Source organism: Mytilus californianus, unplaced genomic scaffold, assembly GCF_021869535.1.
Source record: "Mytilus californianus isolate M0D057914Y unplaced genomic scaffold, xbMytCali1.0.p SCAF_4, whole genome shotgun sequence".
Classification (NCBI taxonomy): Eukaryota; Metazoa; Mollusca; class Bivalvia; order Mytilida; family Mytilidae; genus Mytilus; species Mytilus californianus.
In genome coordinates this window covers 78,871,737-78,891,604 of record NW_026262690.1, presented here as the reverse complement: position 1 = coordinate 78,891,604, position 19,868 = coordinate 78,871,737, and the positions used below count along the sequence as shown (strand labels likewise).

Genomic DNA, 19,868 nt, shown 5'->3' with positions numbered 1-19,868 from the left:
AACAAATTCTATTGTTTAATGTTTCTGCAATAAGAAAAATTAAGTTTCCCCTATTTAATCCATATAAAATAACTGTGATTTTGTTAATTATTATGCCCCCGCCGTAGCGGGGGGGGGCATTAAGTTTTACCCTTGTCCTTCTGTACGTCCCAAAATTGGTTTCCGTTCTCTAACTTGAGTTTGCCTCAACCAAATGTTATGAAAAATTTATTTTCTTCTAAATGTCAAGTAATTTTAAATTTGGAGTTATCTTCCTTTGTCCATCATTATAGTTGAATCAACTACAATCAATGCTTTATACTATGCAATGTTTAATTTTGACTTCCAGTGATAAAACACAGATCAAGTTGAATTTGGGTAGTGTCACTTTAACCATTATTGAGTTATGCCCCTTTATAATTCGAAAGATTGCAAAATTTTTAGTTTCCATTCTGTAACTTAAGTTTGCCCCAACCAAACATTATGAAACCTATACACAATATACATTACCACAAAACTAAGATTAAGTACAAATTTTTGTTTCCATTTTTCTAACTTTAGTTTGCCTCAACCAAATGTTATGAAACTTATACACAATGCTTATTACTACATAATACAGATTAAGTACGAAATTTGGTGGCGACACTTTTACCATTCTTGAGTTATGTCCCTTTATAAATATAAAAATTGCTGAATTTTTTAGTTTGTCTCAACCAAATGTTATAAAACTTACACACAACCGTTCTAGAGTTATGCGTGTTTACAAATAGAAAAATTGCTGAATTTTTAGTTTCTGTTCTCTACTTAAGTTAGCCTCAACCAAATGTTATGAGACTTACACACAATGCTTATTACCACAAAACTCAGATCAAGTTCAAATTTGGGTAGTGTCACTTTTATTGTTCTTCAGTTATGTCCCTTTATAACTATATGATATGCAAGCGGGGGCATCATCTGTGTCCACATGTGGGCACTATCCACATTTATTTCTATATATTTTAATTTACCTCCATTAGGAAAGGAAAAAATTGTTAAAAAAGGAAAACAAGTTTAAATAACTTTAAGTACTCTGATTAATTTTAAAGATGTTGACATTATATTAATCCATTGATTATCAATCTTTAAATTTTGCATTACATTTGTGCTTCAGATATTATACATTTAAGAACAAGTTACCAAAAGTATCTCAGCTTTTTTTGTTTTTAATATATTATATAATGCAACATTCAAAAGATATATTGCAACTAAATGTCATTATCAAAAATGTTAAGATGTGATTCCATTATTGTTTTGGCCTAGGCTAATGGTAATATTCAAAATATTTAAGTTTGATATTTAGTTAAATATACCAAGTTCAAAATGTCAATGTAATATAAAACTAAAAGAATGTGGTATGATTGCCAACGAGACAACTAATTTTATATTTGACAGTGTGACCTAATGAAACTGTGAAAAATTTAAATTTAATTTCAGTTGTTGTAACTAATTTTGATTTCAAATCGGACTTCCTTCTATATTAAAGAAAAAATGAATCCCACTTATTTTTTTGTAAAGACTCTTATAATAACAAGCCTTTAGCAATTGCTGCAATAATGAATATGACATTTTAGACGTGATTTTGTGCGTAGAGTCTTTACAATTTCTGCATTTTATTGTAACAGCTCTGCATACACAAGTTGCCCACTTTAAGGATCCTATCGTGTTGAAGATTTACCATGATTTTGTTCACTGGTGTCTATAATACTTATATTTTTTTTATCAGGTGTCCATAGCCCAGCCAAGAGCAGCTACAAACATATCACAGCCACAGCGGACCATTCTCCCAGGAAAGGACCTCTGGTATACTCTCAAGATGATGACTCCAGACGTCTCAATGTAAAAAATGACTCAAATGAAAGCTTGGTACTGTGTGTAGTCATCTATATATTCCATGTGTAGTAACTCTTTGATGACATATATCTTATATTATATTGTAAGATGACATATATTGTATATTGTATGACGACATATATTGTATGATGACATATATACTGTATGACAACGTATGATGACATAATAGGGCATTGCCATATTTCATCATCATACTTTCGGAATTTGCTTAGTAGTTATGGTAGGTGTAACATAAGTTTAGGACTCACGTGCAATTATGATCAGAACCTAAAAAGAAAATGATAAAGTGCAGACAAGATGTTTGATGGAAATTATAAAGCTGTGATGAATAGGAAATTTCGCTTTTATGTAAATAAGAGATGATCAAAGCCATGGAAACAGGGTACAGTGATAAGAACAATGATGTTGAACTGACATTTGACAAATAGATAGTTATGAACTAGCCTTTATTTACATTTCAATTCTTGGAGGTGTGTTTCTTTTATTTCTATTCTTGTGGCCCATGCAAAAAAAAAAAAACCAGAAAAGTTTTCACAAATAATGGTTTATTTGAACCCCTGTTGTGCAGAGCATTTATTTAAAATCATAGGCTGTCAAATCAAGTATGCATCATAATTTACTTTTCATAACATCACAAGAGGAGATTAAAAATTTTCAAGAAACACTGAGAAAAAAGTATGGGGGCACTGAAGAAATATTTTGTTTGTTATATTTGCTGTGATGTTTTTCCATGGCTCTTCGGTCACATTTGTTGAATTTGTTGAATTTTTGTATCAATATTTGATTTGTATAACTAAATAAATTTGACACTAGAGCTAGAATACATTGTTTGAGATATTTTATTTGAATAGATTATCATGTTTTTACTCATTCTGGCAATTGTCAGAAGTTTTTAGTATTTCAAAAGTTTGTTTTCTTGTTTCTTTTCATCTGTTTTGCCCATTATAATTTATTGCAGTTTTTTTAATGCCTGTTTGCTTCTCATTAAACTAGTTTGAAAATTGGCCGTCATTTTAAAAATGTAAATATACATGTATATAGAATAATTTATGGAAAAAAAAAAACAATTAAAAAGATTAAGATATACAAAAAACTTGAAACAAAAAAAAAAGAGCAAAAAAAATAGAAAAAGTAGAAAAAAAAAACAAAAAAATATATTGTGCCATTTTCATCTTGTTAATGCAAGTCATCTTTTTATTCATTGAGCATATTATTTTTTCATTTCAAATCATTAGCATAGCTTGCTTATAAAAGAAGGCATGCTTCTCTAAAAGATTTTTTTTAAAAGTTACATAAAATATGAATAAATAAATAAACACATATTTTTTCACTCTGATACTGTAAATATTTATTGTCTGACGTTTCTTGTATTTTTTAGATCAGTCAAATATATTTATCAGGGTGGAATATGTCATACCTAAATCTATTTGTGGCTTTCTTTTAGAAGAAAAGCTTGCGACTGAAGTAGATTGTTACACTGAAATTTTCATGGCTTACAAGTATATTTTTTGTGAAAATAATCTTTGAACCATATTGGATCTTAAGTGTTAAATGTCAGTATAATAAGATCAGTTATTTAGAAATAAAGACAATGTATTGAATCAGCTTATTTCTGTTTTAAATATTTGATGAATAGATTTTAATAATACCAAAGTCAGAATTTTACTTTATAAGCTGCCTCCTGAAACTCTTTTTACAAAAAAATATCTTACGATTAGAATCAATCTTCAGTCCTAATACTTTTTTAATGACTTATATTCATTTTTACTCATAAAATTTTTGATTAAAAGGTTTGCTGTTTTTTTTAGGGGTCATCTGTTTCATTTTGAAATGTCCTTATATATATTTACACTTTTATCATGTAGAGAGAAAAATCATGATGGCAGATTTAAGAACAAAAACTAAAAAAATCCAAAAAATAGTAACATAACATTGTAGCTTTGGGCTGGTAGCTTTAAAGACGGGATATATCATGTACACATGTATATGTTTCTTATATGAGATGATTTCAAGCTGATTGGTTTCAAAATTTTTACATCAAAGGAAAAAGAGTTGTCTTTTCCTTACATCAGATATAAGTTACTGGATCCTTGTTAAAAAGTTACTTTTCCAGTGCTTTTTTAAATGAAAAACAAATATATTTTTTAATGGTAGCATGAAGCATTTGAACATTTCAGATATTTTAGTATTGTTTTTGTACAGATATTGTTAAGTATTGTGATAAGTTTATATTGTGTTGTATTTTGTTTTCAATCAACAATATTTTTACATTACATTTTGAGAGGTCAGTCGATAGAAAGACATTTTTTATATTACATCTCAAACATTTTTCCAGGTTACATGTACAATCTGCCTTAAATTGTTGATGTTTATATTAGATTGTTAATTATTGGTACATAATTATAATTTTTGAAAATAATGTATGAAAAGAATTTTTCTAATGTTTAATACAAATACATCATTTATTAATCTTTTTTAAATGTTACAAAGGAAGAAAAAATTAGCAGCAGAATTTAAACCCAACTAAAAAAAGTAAAATTATTTGATAACTTACGGATGTAGTCATGTTAGTTTTAGGAATTTTTGTCAGATGTTCGGACTCTTTGCGTTTAGAATAATGTCAATGCTAAATATAAGGTGAGGTCTGAGTCAGCCTTTTCCAGCCATTTGTTTTAATCAAAATATCTTGAAAAGGAGTGCCATAACCTATCAATTTTGAGTTTATTTTGTTTCTTAACTTATGCTCTTCTGACTTATAGTATCCATTTTAAATTCTAGATTTTTTTTTAGTTTCACCCGAATACATCCTTAATTGATTTTAGTTCTTTCCATTTTTACCTCACCAGGGCCCGAATGTCCCCATGTGAGCTTATGCCATCACTTGGCGTCTGTCGTCGTCTGTCGTCGTAAACTATTTCAAAAATCTTCTCCTCTGAAACTGTAGGGCCAAATACCTTCAAACTTTAAATAAATGTTCCTTAGGGTATCTAGTTTATAAATTGTATCCGAAGTTTTGATCCATCGACAAACATGGCCGCCATGGCTAAAAATAGAACATAGGGGTCAAATGCAGTTTTTGGCTTATATCTCAAAAACTAAAGCTTTTAGAGCAAATCTGACAGGGGTCAAATTGTTCAATTGGTCAAGATCTATCAGCTCTGAAATTTTCAGACGAATCGAACAACCCATTGTTGGGTTGCTGCCACCGAATTGGTAGTTTTAACAAAATTTTGCAGTTTTTTGTTATCATTTTGAATATTATTATAGATATATATAAACTGTAAGCAGCAGTAATGTTCAGCAAAGTAAGATCTACAAAAAAGTTAATATGACCAAAATTGTCAATTGACCCCTTAAGGAGTTATTGCCCTTTAAAGACAATTTTACACAATTTGTTCATCAAGTTTGCTAACATTTAAAAATCTTCTCCTCTGAAATACAGGTGAGCAATTCAGGCTCTTGAGAGCCTCTTGTTTAAGCAGCTCTTACAAAGCCCATTTCTAGAGAGATCCCTACTCATATAAATCCTGTTTCTTATTATTGCAGAGCAGAATTTCTTGGTCAGTCCCTTTATAAGGCCACATTCCATTTGTTAATGTGTGTTAAGAGCCTTGCTTATAATGCTAAATATTAAACAAATATAAAGCTGTTGAAAATTGTTTTTCAAAACAACTATGCAAAAATGGAATGTATAGAGATTTTACACATATCATCACATCTATTTCATGTACAATTACAAATTGAGAAAATTCTAGATTTGTATAAAAAAAAAATACTAGTTATTTTAGAAAGATCAGGATGTAGAATTGATTTTTTTTTCCAGAATTTTTTCATTTCATTAAAGCTCAATTTAGCGTCAGTAAATAGGTTTCACAACTAATCAGTCATATTAGAACTTAGCTGCAGAGCCGTAGCTCTTACGGTCCTTTTGATATTTTTTGACAATTTGAGGACTATGGTCTGCAAATTGTCAAAAAATATCATATGGATCATAAAAGCTACAGTTAGGCAGCTAATTAGGATTTTACCTTTTTACCAAATTAGAATATTAACATTTCTTTTTTTTTTAATTTTCAGATTACAGTTTGTGTGATGTAATTTAGGCAAATGATTTTCAGACATGAAATAACAAAATATATTGATAATTAATTTATATCTTCAAAACTTATGATCAGCTACAGCAAGAATTAGAATTTTTAGAGTTTGAACTTGATCTAAATCAGTACGAAACAAAATAGAATTAGATAGAATATTGTTTGTTTAAATCACTGTAAGAATTGTCAACTTTATTATTCATTGAAACTCTGCGCAAAGGGAAATTGAAATCATTTCTCAATACAGTTAATCACCTAACTTAATAAAGATTAGTTACATTTATTATCATTTTTAGTCACAGATTAATACATGTTAATTTGTCCTGGATATTCTTGAAATATTTGCCACTGGACATTAGGCATTAAGCAACTGTCAATCATGTTTGTCATTATATAGCCAAACTCAGCACATTTAGCATATTTAAGATGCCAGTATTGTTAGTAATACCTTCTTTTTTACTTTTTTTTTGACTTATTGTTTTTTAAAGAAAATTTCTTTGTTTAGTTAAAGTTAAGATTATGACATTTGCCATTGTAAGAAGAATTTTTAGTATAATTTATGTTTTGTTTTGTTTTTTTGTTTGTTTGTTTGTTTGTTTCAGCACCTTATCAATCATACAAAATTCATTTACAAAAAATTCACATGAACAATAGATAGCAGCAATGTAACTCTTGCTATTCATTGTATGCTGGCCATTCTCCATTTTTTGGATCATATTTTAATGTTTTGTCTGTATATTTATGGCTTTATCAATAAAATTTTATGGCCAGATATCATTTGTTTTTGTTTCCTCACCAAGGCAAAATGGCCATTTAAACTACTGCTGTCAAGTAATACTTACAATCTTAATCATCTCATGTGTTAGCTTTAAACTGGGAACAGTATATCTAACGGGAAATGAATCTGATAAGCTTTTCAGTATAAAATTGATAAAATCTCGGACTCCACAAGACTTCACGAGATTTATTGATTTTGGTAGCGTCTGACTGAAAACTATCGGAACTGCCCAAAAAATTAACCACATAATTCTAATCGTAAATAGATACAAGTTTTATCATAAAGTAGATATATTTATGCCCCTGCCTAATGGAGGGGGCATTAAGTTTTACCCTTGTCTGTCTGTACGTACATATGTACGTCCCAAAATTGGTTTCCGTTCTCTTACTTGAGTGTGCCTCAACCAAATGTTATGAAACTTATACACAATGCTTATTACCACAAAACGCATATTAAGTTTCAATTTTGGTGGCGTCACTTTAACCATTCTAGAGTTATGCCCCTTTATAAATGGAAAAATTACAAAAATTTTAGTTTCTGTTCTCTAACTTAAGTTTGCCTCAACCAAATGTTATGAAACTTATGCACAATGATAATTACCACAAAACACAGATCAAGTTTGCATTTTGGTGGTGTCACTTTAACCGTTCTAGAGTTATGCCCCTTTATAAATGGAAAAATTACAAAAATTTTAGTTTCTGTTCTCTAACTTTAGTTTGCCTCAACCAAATGTTATGAAACTTATGCACAATGATTATTACAACAAAACACAAATCAAGTTTGAATTTTGGTAGCGTCACTTTAACCGTTCTAGAGTTATGCCCCTTTATAAATGGAAAAATTACAAAATTTTAGTTTCTGTTCTCTAACTTAAGTTTGCCTCAACCAAATGTTATGAAAATTATGCAGAATGATTATTACAACAAAACACAAATCAAGTTTGAATTTTGGTAGCGTCACTTTAACCGTTCTAGAGTTATGCCCCTTTATAAATGGAAAAATTACAAAATTTTTAGTTTCTGTTCTCTAACTTAAGTTTGCCTCAACCAAATGTTATGAAACTTATACACAATGCTTATTACCACAAAACACATATCAAATTTGAATTTTGGTGGCGTCACTTTAACCGTTCTAGAGTTATGCCCTTTATAAATGGAAAAATTGCAAAATTTTTAGTTTCTGTTCTCTAACTTAAGTTTGCCTCAACCAAATGTTATGAAACTTATACACAATGTTTATTACCACAAAACACAAATCAAGTTTGAATTTTGGTGGTGTCACTTTAACCGTTCTAGAGTTGCCCCTTTATAAATGGAAAAATTACAAACATTTTTAGTTTCTGTTCTCTAACTTAAGTTTGCCTCAACCAAATGTTATGAAACTTATGCACAATGCTTTTTACCACAAAACACAGATCAAGTTTGAATTTTGGTGGAGTCACTTTAACTGTTCTAGAGTAATGCCCCTTAATAAATGGAAAAATTACAAAATTTTTAGTTTCTGTTCTCTAACTTAAGTTTGTCCCAACCAAACATTATGAGACCTATACACAATACTTATTACCACAAAACTCAGATCAAGTACAAATTTGGGTAGCTTCACTTTTATCGTTCTTGAGTTATGTCCCTTTATAATGTTGTATGCAAGCGGGGGCATCATCTGTGTCCATGGGGACACATTCTCCATTTATTTGTCATATTAAATGACCAAAACAAGTGTGATTTATTTGATGTTAAGTGCTTTAAAATGGTGTGAGAATTTGGGAAAGCAATCGGGCCATTTTTTTATTATCCTGTTTGCATTCTGTACCATTCTGTGATGAAATGAATTCGATTATAACAAATTTGAAGTGACAGATAACAAGTTTGATACACTGCCATCACTTTAAAACTATGTTTGAATGACATTTTATTGATAATATCAGAAATTATTAGGATACTGTAAATTCAGAAATTATTGCGTGCATTTATTATTGCGATTTTTGAAGAATGGACATAAATGCGAGATTAATTATTGCGATTTCAGGAATAGGTGCATACAGATATATGCATCAGATATCAGAATGCAAGTTCTTATTATTGCGATACTCACACAGTCGCATTATTCGCATTAATAAAAACCTCGCAATAATTTCTGAATTTACAGTAATAGTGAGTATGTTTTTAACACATGTCCGTTTCTGTATCGTATCTTTATTAACTATGACCCAACGATAAAATTGGCTACAATTAGGTAGTGTCAAGTCCCGTCAATATATATATATGTTCCTGCTTCAAATTAGCCACTAAGGGTATTGATACCAAACTTCCTTAAAATTTAATTGTATCATAGCACAAGTTTAAACATGTCTCATCTTAATGTCCTTGTTCCAAGTCTGGAACCTTTCAGTGAATTGTTTATGTTTTATGCCCTGCCTACAAAAGAAGAGGTGCATTATGTTTTCTGATCTGTCCAACTGTTCATTAATATAAAAATAAGGAGATGTGGTATAATTGCCAATGAGACAACTATCCACCAAAGTTCAAATGAAGTGGATGTAAGCAATTATAGGCAACAGTACGGCCTTCAACAATGAGAAAAACCCATACCGTATGGTCGGCTATAAAAGGCCCTGACATGAAAAATATGAAACAGTTCAATTGAGAAAACCATCGGCCTAATTTATAACAAATCAATTTACGAAAAACAAATATGACAGACATGAACCAACGACAACCACTGAAGTACAGGCTCCTGACTTGGGACAGGCACATAAAGAATGTGGCGGGGTTAAACGCTCAACCCTCCCCTAACCTGGGACAGTGGTGTAATAGTTCAACATAAGAACAAACTGCAAAAATCAATTGAAAAAGGCTTAACTCATCAGATGGATACAAATAGAAATACATCTAACAAAAACACAGAGTGGACGTGGACGTTTCCATTAGTCTATCCATCCTTTAGAGGGTTAAGTTTTACTTTAGGGTAGTCTTTGGTCACATCAACTTGAAACTCTGTTCACATGTTCATTATGAAGTGAACTGTTTAATATGTATGAAAAATTAGGGTTTTGACCTAGATTTCAAGGTTCACTGAACATGGAAAAAGATAGTACAAACAGGGCATGGTGTCCTAACACACATATTCTTGTTTCTAAGTGTTTTTGTCCTTTAAAAAAATTGGTGAAGATGGTAGATCTTTGTCTCTGTTATGTTAATTCGCAACTTGTCATGCATGGGAGTGATTTACAGCTTGACATAAAGTATAGACAGCCATGTACTAGTGAAGATGTCTTAGGGTTCTGGATTGCCTTCACATAGACATATATGCAATATTTCCTTTTATTCATTCATATTCATATCATTTATGAACCATCTATATTAGGGTAATTTGCCATTAAGCTGGACACCTTTTACTTTGTGCCGCACTTTGTACCTTCATTTGAGCATTAAATTCATTGACATGTTTGTAATTCCACAGACATTTCCATCGGAAGTCAATAAATGACTATCCCAGATACAATTGAATCTATTTTGAAATAATCAAATAATGGATTGAACTTAAAAACAGACAAATTTGCCCTTGAGTTAGACACCCCAGAATAACATGTCTAAATGACAAACTTGCTTACATCCATGTCATTTGGTTTCTTGTGAACAGTTGTCTCATCTATAATCATACCACATCTATTTTTATTTTGAAAATAAAAACCATCTCAAACATGATATATACTAAATTAATGTATTTAATTAACTTAAACAATAATCCTTTGTCACTGGAAGAAAATCATTTGAAGTTAGGACCTTGTTGCTACCTGTCGTTGGAAATTAAATTTCAGAATCGAAAGCATCAAAGCAGCCTAAAACCATATTGAAAATAAGGATTTTTCAGAAGAAATGAAAAAAAATGACTGTTTCATCTTGTTATATGCTGACAATAAATGGTAAAGAGCAGATTAAGATTCTTCTTTAAAAACACAATGTTATTAATTGCATATATCTAGTCTTGAGGGGGAAATCTTTTTGAAATGTTCGACCTAGGAGCAAGTTACCCTTTGTTAATAAAAAAAAATTAAAAACATCTATTTTACCTTGATAATATTGTTGCTTTAAGTGATTTAAGCTTTTAACAAATAAATAAGAAGATACCAAGGAGCAATCAAAACTCACAAGTCAAACAAGGCCAACAAATCAATATCAAAGAGAAAAGATAAATACAGACCTCCCAACTATCTCCATTTATGGGGGATATCCCCCCATGGGAGGGGTTGGCCTGACTATTCAAATCCTCTATCATATGAAATTAATACCTCAAAATAGTTATTCAAATGAGTTTAATGGCATTTAAGTACATATATACTCCTAAAAATGATTGTATATATCTTATTGAATATACTTTAGGCATGTATAAAACATGCACTAGGTCCTCTTGGGCTTTAAGTCCCCCATGGAGGTTTTGAAAAGTTGGCAGGCATGTAAATAAAAAAAAACCCAACAGTATACAATACACCTCACATATAACTAGTGATGTATCCCTCCAAAACCCATGTGAACTCTGGTACTTAAGAATGATAGGCAAATCATTCTCTACTAGTGCCACTCTATTGTCCATGTCATACAACAATTCAGTGATAATAAAGGTATAGACAGGCCGATGTGAGAAATATATGACATACCAAAGATATCCTAAGTCATCTGTGACAGATACTGCTTAACAGTGTGTATCAGTAAAACTTACGATAAGATGCATCAACTTTACAAGTAATAATCCATTGTCCAATATCTTTCTTGCATGCAGCAAACACAAAGCCCTGGCATATCACAACTTGGAGAGATATACTCCTGCTAGAGTTTTGTTTCTATAAAAAAAATATTAGTACACAACAGGAAACAGAGGTCATCCCTTTGGTCATAAAGATTAATTCTAAACCAACCCTCAAAGTCAATTTCTAGGTGTAGGTCATGGTATGGTCATAAAGATTAATTCTAAACCAACCCTCAACGTCAATTTCTAGGTGTAGGTCATGGTATGCAGCAACAATACTGTGTCTGTGATATCTTTTTCATGCATAATGTGATAGATGCAATCAAAATAGTCATCAAAATCAACGAGAGAGCATCATCTGTAAAGAATGTAACGTTTAAAAAATATTACCTTTTTTATCATCATTCTTCCGAAACCCCCTGTATAAATGTCACTCTTGCAGGAATAAAGCAACAAGTCGACTAGAAGAGTAACACAACAGGTTTCCATAGGAATGCCGACTTTCAGACAATGAATCAAATATCTTGAATAATTGTAAAATCTCTCGATATATTCTTGTTTAGTACAAAATTTACCTCAAGCTTCCTCCATTTAAATCAATTTTGGAATTGCAAAGCCGTAATTTTCTTGAATTATTAACGACGTTTTACGCTTAATCCGTTCAGAGATGTGCTGATTGATATCATAGAATATGAAACGTGATCCATATGTAATGTGGCGTGCAAAGTAAAATCTTATTTGAAATCGAAGATAAAAGTTGAAATTTAACTGGAATTTTTTTTTTTAATTGGATATTAAAAAAGTTTCTTTCAATTTGCATTGCCCTTCCTAATTCGAGTTTTTATCTAATGCAAGTTGTATTGTGTGTAGTATATCACTGAGGTGTACGTGTAAAAACGCCGAACAGAAATAATTTTGCATTATCCATTATCATTGTCATTATATAAGTTGAACTTAAATTTTAAACTTGCAGCCAATAAATTGCTCTTGTCTCGTTTGTGTCATTGTACCAAGCAGTTGGATAACTGATGAGTAGAAAACACTCGAAAAGTAGGTCTTCTAACCCTTTTAAGGTACAAATAATTCATCTTCGTCAATTGATTGATTGATTGGTTGATCGATCGATCGATTGATCGATCGATCGATTGATCGATCGATCGATTGATTGATTGATTGATTGATTGATTGATTGATTGATTGATTGATTGATTGATTGATTGATTGATTGATTGATTGATTGATTGATTGATTGATTGTTTGCTTTACGTTCAGTAGCAAATTGACGTCTTCAAAAGCCATGCTGATTCAATATTTTTTTTAACCACAATTATATAATATCTTTTAAGCATCTGTTTAAGTAGAATTTTGTTATTTGAAAGATACGTGCAAATTGAATTTTGTCTTACTTTAATTATTTTTCGAAAAAAAAACATTGTAAACTAGATATACTAGCAGTCTGAGGATGTTAATCCTTGTTGCATGTTAAAAAAGGTTCCCGTCACTTTAAAACATGCTGCCAGGGGCGTAGCTAGCTTTCCAATAACCTGTAGGCACAAATTGCGGCAGGGTCCATGGAAGAGCCCTGGTAGGGGGTTCAGGGGGGGGGGGAGCCCCCCCCCCCCGACGGAAAACTTTTTTAGCATTTTTAGTTGCAAACTTTTGTGTACAAAAAAACATAAGATTTGCTCAGAGCTCTAAGATTTGCTGGTCATTTTATCACGATAATCTACACGAAGAAAAGTTCGAAGAATTATAAATAATTTTTATACAATAATATCTGACTGATGAATTAACGCAGTACAATTGGAACTCTCTCAAAAAAAATTACAATATGCATTTCCCAGCTTAGATCAGCGTAGCCCTTTAATTAAGCAGTATATCTTGGTTAGTATTTCCACATCTATTCCATTATGATTGAGGATGATTGATAAATACGTAAATTGATAGTACATATTGACGATCCTTCATTAAAATAATAGACACGTAAACACTGAGACTACTACTATCCTTTGGGCTAGGCATCAACCATTCATCTCTTGATTCTTAAACCTTCACCCTCTCCAGGCCACACAAACACGTACACACACACAGTCGATGCCTAATGCAGGAGATTTGTGCTGTTCATACTATTTATCAAAATTCAAGAAATTCTTATTTTCTGATATCCTGTACTGTAAAATCCCTACCTGCTTAGGAATTTGAATAATTATGGGCATTACACGTAGATCTGAGAGTACTCGAAGTTACTGAAAGCTATTTGATTGATTGGTTGATTGCTAAACGTCCAGTGGCAAACAGTGACAAATGTACAATAAATACAACAGGTAGGTCCTGTCAAAGGGGTCGTCTAACATGAAGGTCTGGAAAGTTGGAAATGCCATTGGAAAATGAAGGTTTATTCAGCAGACCAACTACGGATCCCTCAAAGAGTTATTGCAAGTGTTCTAAACGTGCAGAGCGCGTGGCATTCTCTCTACACTAGTCATCGGATTTAACGTTCCCTTTCTGACCAGATGTGACTGTGTATTTATACATCCCGCAAAGACAAACGGACGCCCCTTTTGGCAAGGGTTTTATTGTAGGTCGGATGAAGACCAAGTGGAAAGCTAGATGAAAGCCAACAACAACTTATAAAAAAATCATGTATCTAAGAATAAAATTTCAGGGTTTTGAGCATGTTGAGGTTCATTCAAGTATTTGTTGATAAAAGTGAAATGATCTGAACCAAAGTGCTAGTTCATTTTAGTTTCTTTATAAGGTGGAATAAAATATACATACAATTCTATCAAATAATCCATTCACTGAGAATGATAGCATATGATAGACTAGTGTACAAATGACATTTGACAATTAAAGAGTTTTGACGACTTCATGTGCATCTACAGATAACGTTGTCAATTTTTTGGGGATAAAAAAAAAATGTTTGTGAAAAAATTATGTGTAGGCACGTGCATAAAATGCCTAATGACAGCTACGCCCCTAGCTGCAAAAACACGCCCTTCCAAGACTTGACAAATTGTATACCATAAAAGATCCCCATAAACCAGTTTTGAAATTCATGTTAATAAAGTTCTACAATGAACGTTATCATTTCATTATGACAAAAAAAGGGCGAATATAACGACAACCACTTGACTATAGGGTTGGTGAGAGCATATTATTGACGTGGTGTTACAGCAAAACAAAAAAACAAAAAATAGCTGAAATTAAAATAACAACCTGAATTTATCTTTGTTGGAATACCTTTCCAGACAGAAATCTTTAGATTGTTTGCCTCACTAGAAATAAGAGTCAAGATACGCCACATGTCACAATGATCCTATATATATATAGTATATAATCATGAGCAGCTCTGATTGTGTAGTTAGACCACCCGAAGTAGGACAGAAAGCATATTTGTTACACTTTTTATTTTCAAAGTTCTGTTCAGTCAACATTTCCGATTGTCTCTGGTCACGAAGTGAATGGAATGAGGAGTTTTTTTGTAAATTACTTCCAATACACTACTCTTATTACTAGTTTTGGTTAACATTAAGCATTATGTTGAATTTAGAACGCGGATAAACTTCCGAAAGTTACTAACCCCCACGTATCCTCTCAATGAATATAATATGAGGAACTATTTTAAAGTGTCTCTCAAAATCATAAATCATATAAAGATTGAAATGATTTTATCCTGTAGTTTTAGACAAAGAAAAAAAAAAAGAAAAATGACTTATCAGAAATTAAGAATTGCCTCTGTCGATCATGTTTCGACACGAAATGAGAAGTTTTTATAAAGAGCCTTCCATATACATTACTCTTGCTTATTTAGGGCTTTCATCTGCGTTGCTGACGGCGAAATTCATGTCTAGTAACCGCTCGACTGTGTCCGTCCCGTCCATCCGAAAGACCTTGGATAGAAAACTTTCATCAAAATCTCCGTGGCTTCTATGAATAATTTTATATTTGGTTTGCAGTTTGATAATGCTGGGTTGTAGCGTGTAAACGATTTTTACACCAGTCGTGCAGCCAGTTTGGAATATTACATCTCTCATTGTTCAAGGAAAATTTTCTTGGCTTCTATGGAAGGGAATTATTCAAGTTATATTTGGTCTGCAGCTTGATAACATTGAGTTGTAGGGTGTAAGCAATTATTACATCTGTCATGCATCCACTTCCTATTTACTAATAGCTTGAAAATTTTCAAAACTCAATGCGCAAGAAAATTTTCATCAAACTTTTCTTGGCTTCTGTGGAAGGGGTTATTTTATATTTGGTCTGCAACTTGATAACATTGAGTTGTAGGGTGTAGGCAATTATTTCATCTGTCATGCATCCACTCTTCCTGTTTGACAATAGCAATGCGCAAGAAAAAGTTTCATCAAACTTTTCTTGGCTTCTAGTATGCATGCAATTTTGACATCTGCTGTGAAGCTGCTCCTTGCTTGTCGATAGTTTGAAATTTGACAACACTCATTGTACAAGGAAAATTTACGTCAAACTTTTCTTGGTTTCAATGATTTTATTTAATGATCACTCAGTTATGGTTCAGTATACAAGTTAACTCAATCAATTGAATGCCGAGACTCTGAGGTCCAGACACGGTATTGGTCTTGCTTATCAAATTTGCTCATAATGATATATAATAATAATAATAATATAATAATAATAATAAATACTTTATTTAAAGGAGGTAAAATCAGTTAGTACAATACTAATCTCCCCTGATGCCCTCTGAATAACTCAATATAATAATATAATATATACATATACATACATACAGCTTTTTATGCAAAAAAAAATGGTGAAAAACATACAGATTCGTTTCATGAACATATTTTCTTACTGATGTACAAGACAAATATATGGATTTTTAAAATATAGATAAATTTCTGTGATAATCATTATTTGGTCGGTTTTACATGTTTGTTTATGAAACTGATAATTAGCTTTTTGTTCTAGAAACAATAAATTATGATACCTTTGTTTGAACTGTTCTATCTTTTCCATCTTTTTTTTTATTTCTACAGGAATACTGCGGTTCCAAAGAACAGCATGTGTATGTGTGTGCCTTTTGATTGCTTTCTAAACGTCAACATGTCTTTTGCTCACACGGTAGAAAAGATGAAAACATGCATAAGAAAAGTTAAAAAAACGGTCAATAGTTCCCACTGACCCTTTTAGCTAGATTGATTGATTGATTTTTGCTAGATGAGCAAAAAATATGGATATTTGAAAGGAGGAAAAGTGAATAAACTTTTCACCGATGATTATATTGAAGATTGCATAATGCTCTCTGGATGTCTTTTTTGGGTATTTTTGTCGTTTGAATGCTGTCTCATTTGCGTATACCAGACACCACACTATTGTCCTATGCAAAAGACACGAAAAACTAAAAATCTTCGTATTCTTTCTCGTCCTCTCCAATTTCGTGTATCTCCATTTTCGCCTGCTTTTGATTGCCCCCCCCCTCATTGCATGCGTGTGTGTGTGTGCCTTTTGGTTGCTTTCTAAACGTTAACATAACAAGACATTTTTTAAATTTTAATTATTTGATATTGTTGTGTTGATACATCAGAAGCAACATTTAGCGACATCGCTTCAAGTGTAAATAGTTCAGTAATTCGAACAAAAACAGTTTTATTGCGTTCAACATCATAGCGGCCTCATAGGGATACGTAGATTTATGACTAGTGAACGTGTAGCTAGCCTAGCTGCTACATAGGTATTGATAGCAGCTAGGCTAGCTACTCGTTCACGGTAGGAAAAAATCTACGTAGCACTATGTAGCAGCTACGATATTGAACGCAACCCAGAATTAAAAGTTTATCGATAATAATTAAATGGCACTTTTTGTATTTGTTTGTTTTCAATTGTTCTTTGTTTCCTAAGTATGAAGTACGTGAGGTGAAACCTATGTCGGGCCTTTAAAGTAAAGTAATGTTTGTTATATGTTAAAATAGTCGTTACAAACACAAGTCTATATTAATTTTGTTGGGGCGTATAATCTTTCCGGTATATTAAAGACCCATACAAAGATCCACCCAGTAGTCTTTCAATACAGAAAGGCTATATTGAATGAACTACCTATGAAATATTTAGAGCGATATGATCCGTTCTGTCATAAACTTTATACTCCATATTAAAACAATACAAAGGAAAAAATTGTTCGTCAGAGTAACCATATTCAGTCAACCTTAATACAAACATATACATATGTATTATGCTTACATTGAATTTAAAGTAGTGAAGATTTTGGAATTAAGTTGATGTTTTAGGAATGTATGATTTCAGTGATTATTTTGACAAGTTCTTATGGCGCAAAGTTATCAGTTTGCAGGTAATATTGATATTTTATATTTACATTGTTTAACATTGTTTTCAGAGGCATGCATGGTTTCTTTTATCTGTGATAATTTCTGAATTTACAAAACTAAGTGATGGAAATAGAACATGCTACTATCATGTAGGTATTACTTTCATGCTATATATAGTTAAAAATAACATAACTCAAATGTATGTTTTTACATTAGTTTTTTTTAAGTTTTTCAATTTCATTTCATAAGAAGTAATTTTTTGTTAACTCTCCAAGGGAATGGAGCCTTTACGCTTAAAACTTCTGACAACTGAGATTTTAGTTGAATAGTAGTAGTAGAAGAAAAAGTAGTACTCTGAGCATTAGCGCCATCATTATCTGTTCAAGTTGCTTTCCCTTTTGAATCAATCTACTGGTTGGTTCTCGGTTCCATTCACTTTAAAACAATGCTACTGTGTCTTGTCAGTCTTATTTTCTTTCTGTAAATTTCTACCGTTGTTTTTGTCATACAAGGAAAATAGAGATAAATGAAGATGTTGGTTTACGTTAGTGAAAGTAGAAAAGTCACCTAGCTATTGTCGAAGGCCAATATTAACCTCTGTAAAGATGTCTTTGATATTTATATGTTGCTGAGTTGGTTTGGCTTTTTTTTCCTTTTGGTTTTATCAGCTGTTCAACGTTTGTATTGGGTTTTGACCTTTCAACTATTTTGGCCTCGAGCATCACTGAAGAGACATAATTTGTAGAAATGCGCATCTGGTGCATTAAAATTGGTACCGTTAATGTTATCGCATGTCTTATTGACGTATATCACACATTTCTTTTTATTCATATATAATGGCAAAAAAAAACATAGAACGGTGTAACTTCTATATGTATATAACCCGATGTGCTAATGAATATTACAGTCAATGCAAATACGTTTTTTCTTGTGAGATTTTTATAATAAATATGAGGCGCGGATTTAGAGAAAATTATTGTACTTAAGGAGCTCATGAAATAGTCCAGGACCTCCGTAATTTCGAATTCGGGATACCCATAAATCATTGAACACCACTTGAAATATTCCAGGACCTCCGTAATTCGAATTAAGGATATCCATAAATCATTGAACACCACTTGAAATATTCCAGGGCCTCCATAATTGGATTTCAGTATATTGACTGCCAATATAATATTATTTTGTCAGAACTGTGGAACATCTGTTGTTGCAGACCATTCCAGTAACTCCTAGGAATCAAGCCGTTCTTTTTAATAAAGAATTCTAAAATTTCCCCGCACTTCCCTATTTAAGGAAAGCTTTTCTGGCACATGAAATAATCTAAGATGCCCACTTCCCTTAGGCTAATTGTTAGCGTTAATCCATCAATAAAATTTAAATCCCACTAATTACATTCATTATCAATATTACTTAATACCGTAAAAAATTAAATACCACCAGTTCAATCAAGTTATTTAATAAACAACATGGCGCATGGGAGTTCCTAGCAACAAACAATTGATCTGTGACTATTTTAAATGTCATTGATAACTTAAAATATATTTTCATCCTATATGTTTAGAAAGTGAAATTAAGGATTAAATGAAACGGGATGATTTGTCTGCGACGACCGACTGTAACTCGGTATTCAGGATGAAAGGTTAGTTAACTCTTACACTTCAGACCGTGATCATGTAACACCAGTGCTTACATCAATCATCAATTAGGCATACATGTACATGTAATTTAAATATCGACATTTAAATAATAGTTTAAATAATTCATTTGTTAAAAATTTAGGTCAATAATTTTTCATGTTTGTTGTGAATTAAAAGGCAACGCGAATACAAATTGAGGAATGTATAAACTTTTATCAAACAGTTATGGCATAGGTTTACTTTAAAACTTTTTATCGTTGACTAACGGACATTTCAATAATTTTAAATAAATAAATCCACCTGGATTACACCTTTAAATGGTTTATTTTGCTACTGGTATTTATAGTACTCATTTTCTGTTATAATTGACAAATATATATAAAAATACCACCCAAAATCAATGTGTTAACATCAACTACCAGCAAAAAGTGGACAAGTAAAAGCTTAT

At 31.7% G+C, this 19,868-nt stretch overlaps 2 protein-coding genes across 5 annotated transcripts in view; both read left to right on the top strand.

The window, feature by feature from the left end:
- LOC127738589 (hypoxia-inducible factor 1-alpha-like) overlaps positions 1 to 6,735 on the top strand; it is a 59,468-nt gene extending 52,733 nt beyond the window's left edge. For all 3 annotated transcript variants that reach the window (XM_052249908.1, XM_052249907.1, XM_052249906.1), the window contains exon 15: positions 1,742 to 6,735. In XM_052249908.1, coding sequence (XP_052105868.1) covers positions 1,742 to 1,858 — 117 coding nt within the window. In that variant the 3' untranslated portion in view covers positions 1,859 to 6,735. The remainder of the gene's footprint in view (positions 1 to 1,741) is intronic.
- A 10,864-nt stretch (positions 6,736 to 17,599) lies between these two features.
- Positions 17,600 to 19,868, top strand: part of LOC127738576 (uncharacterized) — a 57,881-nt gene continuing 55,612 nt past the window's right edge. Inside the window, exon 1 of one of the 2 annotated variants that reach the window (XM_052249879.1) lies at positions 17,600 to 17,806. In XM_052249879.1, coding sequence (XP_052105839.1) covers positions 17,782 to 17,806 — 25 coding nt within the window. In that variant the 5' untranslated portion in view covers positions 17,600 to 17,781. Of the gene's footprint in view, positions 17,807 to 18,752; positions 19,423 to 19,868 lie in introns of those variants that run through there. The other variant, XM_052249878.1, reaches the window with a different exon arrangement.